This window comes from Telmatherina bonti (assembly GCF_933228915.1).
Source record: "Telmatherina bonti genome assembly, chromosome: 14".
Classification (NCBI taxonomy): Eukaryota; Metazoa; Chordata; class Actinopteri; order Atheriniformes; family Telmatherinidae; genus Telmatherina; species Telmatherina bonti.
Window position 1 is genome coordinate 16,468,167 of NC_136612.1, and position 14,348 is coordinate 16,482,514.

At 39.3% G+C, this 14,348-nt stretch overlaps 1 protein-coding gene across 1 annotated transcript in view; it reads left to right on the plus strand.

Annotated features, from left to right (window-relative positions):
- LOC306765064 (protein kinase C beta type-like) overlaps nucleotides 1–14,072 on the plus strand; it is a gene marked incomplete at both ends in the record, with an annotated part of 101,872 nt that extends 87,800 nt beyond the window's left edge. Inside the window, 6 exons of the mRNA XM_079252407.1 lie at nucleotides 1,150–1,212; nucleotides 2,634–2,772; nucleotides 3,015–3,095; nucleotides 4,464–4,571; nucleotides 10,471–10,611; nucleotides 13,899–14,072. Coding sequence (XP_079108533.1) covers nucleotides 1,150–1,212; nucleotides 2,634–2,772; nucleotides 3,015–3,095; nucleotides 4,464–4,571; nucleotides 10,471–10,611; nucleotides 13,899–14,072 — 706 coding nt within the window. The remainder of the gene's footprint in view (nucleotides 1–1,149; nucleotides 1,213–2,633; nucleotides 2,773–3,014; nucleotides 3,096–4,463; nucleotides 4,572–10,470; nucleotides 10,612–13,898) is intronic.
- Nucleotides 14,073–14,348: the final 276 nt, after the last annotated feature.

A 14,348-nucleotide genomic window follows, 5' to 3' on the forward strand; every position in this document is an offset into this window, starting at 1 on the left:
TTAGTATCTGGGAATCAGTTTTTTTATACCACATGTGGCAGCTAAAATCTAGACACCTCACACCAGACAAGGTTTTTCCAATTTTAATTTCCTGTTGTCCAGTATTAGTGAACTTGTTTCAGTTGTTGCTTGAGATTCCTGTTAGATGGCAGGAGTGGCATCTGATTTGGACTTCTGCTGCAGTAGTTCATATGCTTTCATTTAGACATTTTGGTTGTAAGGAGTAGTTATTTAAGCTCTTGTTGCATTTCACACATCTCGGGGGTCAGCTGTAGCTCAGCAGGAAGAACAGTCATCTTCCAACTGGAAAGTTGGGAGATCAATTCCAGGCTTCCCCTGACTATGTGCCAAAGTGTCCTTAGGCAAAACACAAAAACACCCAGTTGCCCCCCCCCCCCCCCCCCCCCCCCCCCCATATCTCCAGGTGCCTATTGGGATATGAGTATGTATGTAAGTTGCTTTGGATCAAAGTGTCTGCTAAATGACTGTAGAACAGAATCTCAAACCAGTTTGTCCATTTTCCTCTGACCTAACAAGACATTTAACTTTCACCATATTACTACACTGCAGAAAGTGAAACAGTCAGAAGACAAAACTCTCTAATTTGAAGGAGGACGCTATCCTCCAGGACAAGGAGCTTCCTAATTCTGAAATAATGACAACCTATTTGTAGGTATGATGAGTGCTAAGCTAATCTCGAAGTAATAAGGATTAGTAATTTGGAGTGGAAATGATCACATCAAACCCACTTTAATGGTCACCATTAGTTTTAAACAAGTGTTATATCTGTATTCTGATCACATTTCTAAACTTATCTAACCACCACCAAAAATATCCTTCATGTTCTACACTCCCCCTCCCCCCAACACATTCAGAAATGCCCCCCCGACGTCTTTTATGTGCACTTTACAAACAGACTTGATTGTGTGCACCCATGCAAACATGGCTGACTGCGTGGTCAGTGTGTTGAGACTCCTCCTGTTGATCTTATCAGCTGCTCTCTGGCCTTGAGCAGACAGCACTGACCTTTACTGCTGACACACACACACACACACACACAAATTATCTCTGCTTTTCCATTGTTCTCTCTCTCACAGCCTCCATCTAATTTGCGCTGTTGCTTCTCTCTTGTGTTTGTGTGTTTTGTAGATTCTACGCTGCTGAGATAGCCATTGGTCTTTTTTTCCTGCATTTAAAGGGCATCATCTACAGGTAACATTCACGCCAAATGCACTAAATAAATAACAAAACATGGGTGAGACCAGACTTCTAGGAAGAAATGAAAGGTGTTATATTCTTAAATGAAGACATACTGTACCTCCATCAGACTGAAGGAGAAAAGGAGCAGTGTGGATTTCATGCAGCAGTACATTTATGATGCTTACTAATTCATTTAAAGCCCAGAGCAGCTCAGGACATCTTAGGATGTCCTGTACTTTGGGGACAAAAGTATTTATGACATAAATTCCTCTATAAGCTCATTAAAAAGCTGTGATGTTTTCTGTCCCAAATGAGTTGAAATACAGTTTAGTTCAGCATAATCTTATCAGACAAGAACGAGGTAATATAAAAACTGTAATAAATACATTATTATAAAAGTCATACTTGAAAGCCAAAGACTTTTGTTTCCTAAGTAGCTCAATGTGAGGTTTTATTCTTAACTTTAAAGCAACCTTTAACCTTTAAAGCAACACTCCATAACTTTTCAACCTTAAAGGTTTGTGCTTCTGATGGCATGCTGATATCCATGATGCACATTCTTGGAACTGCCATGGCTGTGCAGCATCCCGAGGCCGAAGAACATGATTTCACACGTTTGTGTTCCAACCTGGAGGATCACATGACAGATGCATTGTGCTTTACGGGACTACATCACAGCTCAGTATCTGGCAATCAACACAGTGACCGTTTCAGATGCACACCCCTACTGAGTCAGCAAAGTATTTCAACTTATCTGAGGAAGCCAAGAAGAGAACAGAAGAGTGACGGAAGAGATAAGACAGGAGTCAACGTCAGACTGACTTTTACTACCTGGAGAGAGCTCAAAGAAGAGACAGGTTGTTAGATGGATGCTGAAGCCATCATTAGAGGGTGCCAAACTGTAAAAAAAAAAAAACCATTATGGTGTTGCTTTAAAGCAGTTTTCTTTTGAGTGCTTTCCTCCATTTTTTTTTTTTTACCAACAGGCAACATGTGCAATGCAGTGTTTTTAGCCTTGCTGCTTTTTTTTAAAAAGAAAAAGTAAACATTTCTTACATTTTGACATACAAAAGGGTTTGATGAGTGGACACTTTTCATTCTTCAGAAAACTTACAGGATTATTTTAACAAAGGTCCCTGAACTGAATCAGAAGTTTCAAACTAAGCACTGTAGAGAAATGCTTTTTTTTTTTAATCAATCATTTTATCAATAACCTTGATCTTTGCTCAGGCTTAGTAGCCAGAAAAAAATTAGACAAACACCTTTTGATGTTTACACCTAAACTGTTGTGAACTTTTTAGTTTGTTTTGTTTTTTGTTCATAACATTTTCAGAACCCCAGCTATAAATCTGAGTCTCATCGTATGCATTAAGTCCTAATAGAAAACCACTGTGGGTGATAAAAACTTCACACACTTCTCTGACGTCGTGCAGGGACCTGAAGCTGGACAATGTCATGCTGGACTGTGAGGGCCACATTAAGATAGCAGACTTTGGCATGTGTAAAGAAAATATGCTTGATGGAGTCACCACCAAAACCTTCTGTGGAACACCGGACTACATAGCTCCTGAGGTAAGTGTAATAGGATGGCAGTGGTTGGATTAGTTAAGTCTGTTCTGAATATCAGGGAGAAGGCTTCATCAGAGATTCAAAACTAAGACTTTTGTGTATTGTCCTAATTAGCATTCATTTAAAGTTGGCTTTTGACAAATTTTTTTTTGGATGCATTTTAGGTGCTGTTTTATTAGGTTTTTAATAATTGCATTTCCTTATGATGGCAGCAAGTTTCCTTAACAAAGTATTTCACATTTCAGATCATAGCCTATCAACCTTACGGAAAGTCTGTGGACTGGTGGGCCTTTGGCGTATTGCTCTACGAGATGTTGGCCGGACAGGTTGGTCTGCGTGTGTTAGCGAGGAAGTTTTATTAAAATGTGCTTATAAATCAAACTTGCATAAATAACTGAATGTGACAGAAACAAAGACTCCTGAGAGTTGCCTTTTTCATTTGGCTCTGTGTAAATAGATTTGCTGTTAAATCCCATAATGAGTTCTTATCTCTTGACATAAAGACTTGTTAAGAATAGATGTGACATTTCCAAACTGGGAGTATCTCCTTTGGTGTGGATGTTGCAGATTTAGCTGGGTCAAAGGGGGCCATATTATGCAAAGTCCTCTTTTCAATGCATGTAATTGCAACTGCATCCCACCACACACCATAAGGAAAAACCAACCCTGCTCTTAATGATTTACATCACTCACTACAAGATTGAACTAAATTAATTTAATTCTAACATCTGTACTTCATGGATTACTTTCCATTTAAAATTTAAAAAATGAGATTTTTTCATATTGCATTTAACATTCTTTCATTTTAAGTTTGCAGTTAGTATATAAAATCACTTGACAGCCAAAACATAGACAGACACAATTCATATTCATTGGCACCCTTTTACCACTGGAGCCGTAGTTAAAATCATGATTTTCCTATCATGACGTTATCTGATAAGTTGCCACATGTAGTACCAGACAAAGATTTGGCCCAACATACTCATTCATTCTGAACGAGAAGCTGTGTCCAAAGCTTCAACAGGTCCTGTCTGGAATAAGTTAGACAGCAGCTAACATGATTAACTGGTGGAAGAAAAGTGTTGGAAGTCACCTACCTACATTTATCTCCCAAACTTTTATAATGTTGATTCATGGGAAGTCCGACTAGTTCCCGTGAGCGAATGTAAAGTAGGTAAACTATGTATGGTGTTAATCTGTAGCCGATGATAGACACTAATAAAATGAGTCGTTTTGGTCATATATGAAAGAAAAACTGTGAGAGGATTGTAACTGGTTAGTTTTCCTGCCAGTGAGTATAATAATCTCCAGAAGCAGCAGCAGCTCTTGTAACAGTTTGTAGAGTCAGATAGAGTGTTTCTGTTCCCACCTAAACATCATCAGCTGTGTGAAACAAGCTGGAGAACCTTTTTAGGAAACTTTTCTCAAACTTTAGTATTTTCATCAACCTTTTATAATATAAAACTCCAACATTTGTATTAAGAAATGTTGGATTATTTTAAAAAGTCCGATGTTATGAGGGATTTCAGATGAAACTTGAACCAGACAGTGTTGGGATTCTTATGTTATTTGTTAAAAACTGCTTTAATATGGTCCCTTAAAAACCCGCATCATTTGATTCTTCTTCACGTAGATAAAAATATTTTCAGTGATTCACTGTTTATCCTTTTTGTTCATTCTGCTTCTGCTTCTAGCCCCCATTTGACGGTGAGGATGAGGATGAGTTGTTTCAGTCCATCATGGAGCATCACGTCTCCTATCCCAAGTCGATGTCCAAAGAGGCTGTCGCTATTTGTAAAGGAGTGAGTGTATGCACACACACACACACACACACACACACACACACATACGCATCTTCAGGGCTCAGTCGCAAAGACACACAGAAAAGGAGCAGGAAGGGAATTAAACTTAAGAAAATGGCAAATGGTGGTGAATCACAGACAAAAGAAGAAAAATATGAGAAAAAAAATCCTTATAAAAGGTAGTGTTAAAAAACATGTATTTAACTCTTCCTTATTCTGCTTCCATATTTGCCTTTGCCTCACTTTCCCATCCATTTCTTTTTTTTTTTCATTGTGAATGCCCTCTATTTCACACACACACACACACACACACACACACTGCATTGGTCTTATAGCTTAAGCCTGTGCAGCGTGTTCAGTTGGCTGTGCAAACTCCCTCTTCAGACAAGACGTGCCAGAACTAAATGATGCTCTGACACTTCCCAACTGGATTGAGCTGGAAGTGTGTGGAAGTGTGTTAGCTGATTACTGCAACAAATGGAGTTGGACCTCTCCATCAAACCTCATGTCCAACCTGTAAGCTTCTATATATACATATATATATATATATACATATATGTATGTATGTATGTATACATTCACATGGGCTTCCCATGTTCATGTTGTAAAAGTCTTGGGTTTTACAAAAGCTGCAGTACCATCTGAGCAGATACAAAAGCACACACATTCACACACACCAACAAGTTTCCACATCAGTCCACAGTGAATTAAGATACATAAATTTATTCCAGCTTGGCTTTAGTCATGCTCCTTCTTGTCAAATCTAAAGGCAAAGGTATTCACAGGCAAATTAATGACAAATCTGTTGACAGAGACACACACACACACACACACACACGCACACACACAAGCTGTATGTTATGTATTAGCGATGATTACTGCGTTGTAGAGCTACAACAGTAAATCTTCAGTGGAGCATGAACACTTGTCTTCGTCCACCCCCAGAGTTCCCACTGCGACTTGCCAACATTGTCAGGGTTAACTCTGTGAGTGTGTGCGTGTACCTGAACCACAGATAAACCCTTACTTTTTTAATGCTACAAGGTATTTCCATTTTGACCCCCACCTAAAAAAATAAAATAAAAAAAAATTCTGCTGTTTGCTCTAAAATCATTGGATTTTGTGAACCTTGCAGGCAAGTTTTATCTCAACTAATCTCAGCATTTATTGTAACTAAAGACTAGGCTCGACTAATTTCAAATGATTGACTCAACCTAAGACTTCTCTAAGACTCAAGTCACAAAAGAAAACTACAGGCACTGCTGAGTCATAGCTGCTCTGATGAGAGCATCCACTGAAGCAGCACATCCACAAAGAAGGGGATTTTTGTGCATGAACACTGCAGATGTGGGAAGTTTAACACCAGTATAGATGTTAAATAAAAACCAAGTTTTTAGTCATTTAGTCGTGCAACTAAATATCATGTTTTCTCTGACTCAGTTTGCTCACAACAGCTGAATGTGAGATATATAATGGAAACGACAAAGCTCCAACTACCTCATTTATATCACTCAGACATTTAAAGATAACCCAAAATAACTTATTAGTCTTCATAGTAATAATTAATTAATGTGTTTTCTAGCTACTCACTTATAGATGAGTTAGAAAACATGTAGGGTTTGTCTACGACGGTCAGTTATAATGTCAAAGTGAACTGTGCATCCGCTGAGACAAATATAGACAAATAATTATTTCTAACAAAATTTCCATGACTTCAGTGATTCGTATGAACGGAGACGATAAAATGCTGTATACAGCTGATGGGTAATGATTTCTGTCAGCTGCTTCGGTTGATCAGCCTAATGGCCTTCTGCTGTCATAGTGTCAAATAGATGCCATTGAAGAATGGGTACAGATTAGCCTCACAGGCTCCCACCCAAGCATGTTAAGGCACTAAAAATATGTCAAACGATCTCCTTTGTCCATTTTAATACGAACAAATTCAATTATTTCCAGCATATAATCCAAGCTAGGTTCGTGAATGCATAGTGCTGCATGTGTGTGTGTGTGTGTGCGAGAACATATGTGTGCTGAAGGAGTGATCAAAGATAAGTCCACTCTCCTGCTTGAACCCTGCTTTGCATCCATATTTCATAGTGAGCAACGGGTCTCACACATACACACACATATGCACACACACATAAACTGCCTCTGCAGTACATGCCGTAGTCACGGGAACAAGATGTCTTCAACTTCACATGACTGTACAGCAAAGAGCAATTATTCCTCCTCGCAAATACTAAAGTCAGGCATGCACAAAAAGCATTTTCCTGGTGTTGTTCCCCGCAACAGACAACCAAACCAAAGACATGACTTCCTATGTTTAGTGGCTTTCTGCTTTTCAAATGTGCCTTAAAACTGTTGTTTAAAATCCATGCGAGGAGGAAATAAAAAATAAATGAAAGAAACAAACAAATATGTGTAACAAGAGAAGAAGTAAGATGCTGGGATGGTTGCTGCATGATTGGTTATGTGTGTGTATGAATGGGAAGGTAAGCATTTCTGTGTGTCCCCGTGCTGATCTCTGAGCAGCTATAGTGTTTGTGTGTATGTGTGTGCGCCGTGTAAGGTTGACTAACCTCTGGCAAATGTTATTCCAGCTCTAATGTAATGAGTTATGACTGCTGCCCCTGAGGGAGACACACCCCACTTACACACAAACTCACGCCAAACGTACACGCTCGAACTGACGTCACCGACCTTAAAGGTTTTGTGTGGACAGACGACGTAAACGGTTCCTAATTATGCCTGCAGACAAGTAAAAGACAAAGAAAACAACTATTATTCTTCCCCCAAAAGGAGACATGTTCACCCAGATGGATCGGAGCAAAATGAAAGAAAAGAATGCAAAATCAAAATTAGGCTACACTAATTATTATGATTATAATATATAAACAGGAAGTGACAGGGCTAAGTGAAATGAAACTAATGATTTCAGAGGGGATATTTGTGGCATTACAGCTGCACTGCTGATTCAGATTTATTGTGCTGGTTAAGGTTACACCTGCTTCTTGGCTTGTATAAATGTTATGAGTCAAGACACCTAGACATTATCAAATGTAATAATTAAAAAGCAGTGGAGCTCAGCCTCATAAAATGGCCTGTAGTGTTTGATTATTGTCACTTCAACTAGTTGACATCAAGGAATTTCTTCAGGATAAAAAGGTCCACTTGATCCCTGAGTCAACACCACACATGCCCCTGGCTGGGTCTCCATTCAGAAAAACACCAAGAAAGGGGACAAGAGCAACATGAAATCTTGTTTTTTGGGTTTTTTTTTAGGTTCATCATTAGGTTCATCATTGTTGCTTCAAAGTAAATAATGATACAACTCATTAACCCTTAAAATGCTCAAGCCTTTTAATCTGTCGACATACAGATATTATCCTTTTCAGTTGTCAGATTATGACTAAAAATGATGTAATATGAATGTATCAATAGATACCGCACCAACCAAAACAACAAAACAGAACAAACAGTACTTCGCAGAAATAACACAGATCAACATTAACCAGGTCTTTTCTCATCTGCATATCATTCTGTCAAGTCTTGGCTTGCAGAAGAAAAAATATTCTAACAAACACATGATGGAAAGCATTTATATGTTTACGCTTTTTCCTCTGAACGTTTGAGCTTTTTATAGTTACTTATGTAACTGTTTACCTGTCAAAAGCAACTGCAAGACATTTTTATGCCACTGTGCATCAAAATACATCTTCTTGGCTTCATTCCAGCCATAGAGGACCATATATTTTGTTCTTTTTCAACAGATTAACTTTCTTGTCACTAGATCTTTGGCTGCTCCTGATTGGACATTATCATCAATCTACGCTATCTGACAGGAAGTGCCTTTGATTAAATTGCTAGTCTTTCAGCAACATAGTTGTGATAGAAATCTTTTTTTTTTTTATTATGAAAATGTGATAAAGAATTGTGGTGTCGTGGCTCTCTTATTGTGGATTTACCATATAGAGCAGGGGTCTCCAACTCCAGTCCTCATGAGCTACCATCCTGCAGGTTTTAGTGTGTCCCTGCTACAACACACTTGATTCAGATAGAAAGGTTTTCCATCAATTTGTTGACATCTTCTACACCTGCCTCTTAATGAGCCATTGATTCGGGTCAGTTGTGTTGCAGCAGGGAAACACTAAAACATGTAGGATGGTCGCTCTCAAGGACATAGACATAGAGCTCTCGAGGACTGGAGTTGGAGACCCCTGATATAGAGTGTCAGACATTTTGGGGCTGGAATGAAAAGCTGCAGTATGGAATATAAATACCTGGAAAACTTCTGTAGATCACCTAAATGGTGAGATATCAGTCATAACCCCACAGAGATAGTTCAGTTTCTGAATATCTGGCAGCAGTAAAAGAGATGCACAACTGGGGTCCCAGGTGATCTGAATTCAGTTTGAAGTGTTAAACTTCACATTAAATAACACAAGGCTCCATAAAGTCTCTATTGTCCAAATGTTGACATACTATACCGTATCATATCATGCCATACCATTTTGTCTCTAAAACTCTTTAATCTAAAACTCTTTAATCCATAAGAGCCCAGCGCAACATATATGATACATATATGATACAGGTGGTCCTCCAGTTACGCAGTTCTTGACTTATGTTGTTTCAACTTTTCAAGTTTATTGTATAAATGTACACTTTACAAAAAAAAAAAGGAGCAAGTTTCAAAGTTACGAGGGTCCACATAAGCTCTTACGATGCGTGACACGGAGGCTAATACGACATATTTTAATTGCCTGTACTGTTTTTCTATTAATATGATGTATAATACGTGTATTTAGATAGTAATTAAGTGATTAAGGGGGAAATTTGGGGTATTTAAAGATAAAAAATCTGACTTATGTGGAATATCAGGTTACATCGCAGCGTCGCAAATGGAACTTGGTGTAAAACGAAGACTGCCTGTAGTTTCTAAGACATTTAACATCATTTTATGGTAAAGAAAAGAAAAAAAAACTTCCCTAAAATACTGTTGAACACAATCTGATTCTTTTCTTCTGCCCCTTAATGGAAATAGGAATGTTGATTATTTTATAGGAATTTTGACTTGGTGATAAATAGTAAACATCTTATTTTTTTCCATTTTTCTTTTCCATTTTGTTAAAGGGACAAATAAAGACCTCATATTCAAAAAATTGGACTTTTACCATTTTTTGGGGGTCTGGTCTCAGAGGGTTTAGAACAGCTGATGAATTGCTGTAAAATAAATGGAAAAAATAGAAAATTTAACTCATAAATCAATAAACTGGTTTGTTTTAAGGTTTATATTAGGAGTTATGAGTATTGCTCCTTCTGAGTACTTTAATTATTTATTTTGGCTCTTCTTAAACTGTTTGCTTCAAAATAAATGACTTCTACTCGGGGTTAGTTTTCTGGCTTTCGGCTTCCTTGTTTAGTTTCCATTGTGCATGTTAGATAATGAACTGGGCTGACGCCCTGGTGCACTGAATTGGAATGTACATCTTCATTCAGTGTGACAATAACACATGCAAAGTGTTAACAATGTTCATGCAGCATCAGCTACTGAGGAATCAGCTCACATGCACAGCATCCATTGGCATTAGAACAAGCAGGACAGTGAAATCAGGCAGTACCTCCGAGACATGCATTTTTCACTGTAAGACCTGAGCAGCTCCAGATGAATTATACTTCACAGGTCACTGGGATGGGAAAAAAAAAAGAGTTATAGTGAAGCAAAGAATGAGGCCGGTGACAGGCTGGTTTGTAGCTCCTGTGCATACAGTATGCAAACATTGAGGAAAAGACACATAAATATATATAAAAGTGGAGATTTCCTGCTCCACAAGGCAGGAGTAGATGGGACGAGGGAGGAAAAGAAAGAATGACATACAGCAATCCCCTCTCTCCTGCCCAGCTGATGACGAAGCATCCAGCGAAACGACTGGGCTGTGGTCCGGAGGGGGAGAGAGACATCAGAGATCACAGCTTCTTCCGCTACATGGACTGGGAGAAACTGGAGAACAAGGAGGTGCAGCCGCCTTTCAAACCCAGAGCTGTAAGTCAGATCACACAGGATGTTCAAGTTATATGAGTGACACAAAATAACCCCCTCCACTCACCCTACAGCACAGAGCAGGAGTTTAAATATTATTTCTGTGCTTGAAGTCCTGATGAAGGTCACCTCTTCCTTTCTCTTACTTTTTCTCCTCTTATGCTTTAGTTCTCTATCTGTCGCTTTCTTTGTATCTTTTCCCTGTCAATGCAATGTTTCTGTCTCTTCTGTGATGGACCGTACACACAGGTAAGTCAGCACATCATGCAGCGCTGAAGGATGTGAGGAAGTCAGGGTTGGTGGTGATAATGACGCTGGTTTTGAATGGCTGGTTTGAACGCATGTCTGTGGACACACTGGTTGCTGGATCTGCGCTCTGCGTGAACGTTGAGGGTTTTCGTCTCCGCCGGGGTCAGGCAGAGTTCAATCTTAACCTCAAGGGAGTATGTGCACGAAATAAAGTTTACATAGATGTCGTCACAACAATTGTGTTTGCCCCACCCCCACCCCTCCCATCTCCCCCTTCCCGACCACGACAAAACGAGTTTGATCATAGCAAGAGTCAGGATGATGTCATCCAGTACACTCACACTCTCAAAATACATACGAATGCTCATGTAGCCTTGGGGCCACGCTGCTGCTTAGCAGCTTTTTTTTTTTTAGAGTTGAGCTTTTTATGCAGCTTTCTCAGCCCTCAGGGGGTTTTTTTGTATGTGTGTGTGTGTGTGTGTGTGTATGTGTGTGTGTGTGTGTGTGTGTGAGTGTGTGTGAGCATGCATCAGGTTTATGTTTCTATATAAATGTAGAGGTCACCATGAAGACCTGGCTGCTGCAGCACTAAGATGTTGTCGACAGAAACCTCTGATGTGACTACAAACATGCTGTCTGGCCTCTTCTCCTCTCTGCTTTTTCTTTTTTTTTTTTTCACCGTCTCTTCTTTCTATTTGATCTTATCTTTCAAACACCTTTTGTCTTTCAGGAATCTGTCCTCTGTCTTGCTGCTTCTCTCTCTTCATGTCTTCTTCCCTACCAGGGCAAAGGTAGGGAAGAAGACATGAAGAAGGCACTATGCTTGGATTTGTTTTGTATGAGTTTAGGGGGTCGGTTTAAAATCTCAAGGCGGTTCTTTGATCCTCTGCTGTCTTTTTTTGTCTATTTCTTTTTAGCAAGGAGGGTTTTCTTTTTGCCTTTGTGTCATTTTTAAGGAAGGTCTCCATCATTTGTTTCTAAAGACACCCCAAACTCTTTGCTTTAGTGTTGTGGGATATTTTTGCATTGCAATTTTTTACAAGGGAGATTTGGTGTCATCAATCGCCAAATGGGAACCAAGTTCATCAGAAATGAACTGGTTTTTATTTGTTGTTTTCGTCTGGATTTATATGAAATTGACGTTTCTGCAGATCACCTAAATGAGCTGTGGAGTGTGTGAATGTCTTACAGATCAACCTACAATCCAACTGAATGGCTGGTTCACACATTTATGCAGCAGATAAAATGTGCCATTACACCGACATTTCATTTGAAGTTTTCGCTGTGCAACCGTCTCCATTCATAAGTCGTTTCAGCGATCAATTGTCAGTCTGTCTCTCTATCATCCTCCTTTAAGATGTCATCCATCCATCTGTTCTGCCATGCATCAACCCATCTGTCCTCACATCTGCACCTTTTTATTTGTCCTTTCTCTGTGCACAGTTTCTTTTTGTGTATGTCTGTTAATTTGCATGCTCTGAGGTTCAGTCTCAAACCAAACCTGTCCTGGAGTGCACTACAATTCCTCCCAACATGGCGGAATTTACTCAAAACTCGCTTTCTTACAGGAAACCCAAGTTTGGCATGTCTTGAAAATAAATATACTGTAATTTTCTTTCTCCTAAAAGGGCATTTCTTCTAAAACAGACCCAGTTATGCAGCTGATGCGATTGACTATTTTCATATCCTCTCTTCCGCTCTGATTTAAGATGTTGATTACTAAATTAATTTCCAATCCAGATACTTCCAAGTTTCCATTTCATTTCTCGTTTGAGGCCATCTGGTTTCCCCAAACAGGTTAAAACAGTAATTAGTTGCAAATGCTATTTGGTCCCGGTGCGTTTCATATTTTGCATATTTCCCCAAACTCTAAACAGTCTTTCTCAATTTCGTTTGGTTTTCCCAGTCACACAGATTTAATGAGTTTGTAGTTTTCCTTTGGGTGACGTTGTCAGAGAATACTCAATCCTTGTTGTGTTAATTAAAGTTCCATGCGGTGATGGATATGAAAAAAAGGAGGGGAATTGCTCGACCCAGAGTCCCTGTGAGGCACGTTGTCGGGAAAATATAGTTTTCAAGTTAATAACTTATTTGATGCACCTGGAAGGATGCACCTCTCTGAGGTATTTAAGATCTGTAGTGGGCAGGAGGAAAAACGTTAACAGTGACTTTTTGTTTCCAATTGGGATTATTAATTCCATCATCCACTTTTTCTTTATCAGGTCAAATAAAATCAGAAACTTTGATCGGATTGGGATATCCAGATGTCAGCATTATCAGTCCCATCAGGCCGATATGGAATATTCTTGGAAGTTGGTAAAACGTTTTTGAAACTGTGCAAACCCATAAAAAAAAATGGAGATTTCAAGCTGTTCTCGGAACTCTTTAGCATAAGAGCCAATAGACTGATTTGGTTTATCACATCCCAACAGGGTTTCAGCATATAATTAACCTACAATTAACCCACAATTACAATAATAATTATCTCATAGCTCTGAGCTTGTTCTTGCCTGTTTAGAAATCACCACTAAGTCTTACTGTCATATTAATTTGAGTAAAATAGTGGAATAATGTTTAGTTTTTGGGATGCCTTTGGCAGAAATGCTCTTTTCCAAACATAAAAAAAAGTATGTTCCCATGCATCACATATGCATGGTGCCCACCTGTACGTAGTGCACTGCCACAGTATTTTTGAGACTTTTTATGTTTGAAATTTAATTTGGATTTGTTTCAAATATCTGAAAAAGGAAAGCATACAGCAGGTGCATTTCATTTATTTATTCCTGCCAGTTTCACTCTGGGCATGTAGAGAAGTAAATCAAATGCACCCAAAGTACTTGCACTTGTCCTGATAATTGAAACCACTTTCAAACAATGTCATCTCACACCTCGGTTCAACCTGCCATTCCCCTTCTTTTGTTTTCCTCTCCTTCTGCCTCCCCACCCACTCATCCGTTCCTGTCCATCCCGACTCCTCCCCCTCTCCCAATCCATCCCTCCCTCCTGTACTACATCCCTCTCCCAACCTCCCTTCCTAACAGTGCGGACGGGATGCCGAGAACTTTGACCGTTTTTTCACACGCCACCCACCAGTGCTGACCCCCCCTGATGAGGAAGTGATTCAGAACTTGGACCAAGATGAGTTCCAGGGATTCTCCTTTATCAACCCAGAGTTCCAAGGAAGTGCTGCCACCACAGCCGCTGAGCAGGCTTGATTTCCGCTCACAAATGGACACATGGACACACACAAACCTAAACATCATCCTTTCTCAATAATTAGCCCAGTAACCCCCTACAATATACACACAGTTACACAAGCATAAATCCATACATATAGCACAGATTTAACGTGGATGACGTGTTGATCCCAAATGTGAGGACAAGAAACCTAATTGGATGTATTGTAGCGCTCTGAAAATATAAATTTGAAGTTGAGATAAGTGCTTTCAAACAAATTCTCCATGCTTATATGATAAATTATCGCTGCGCCT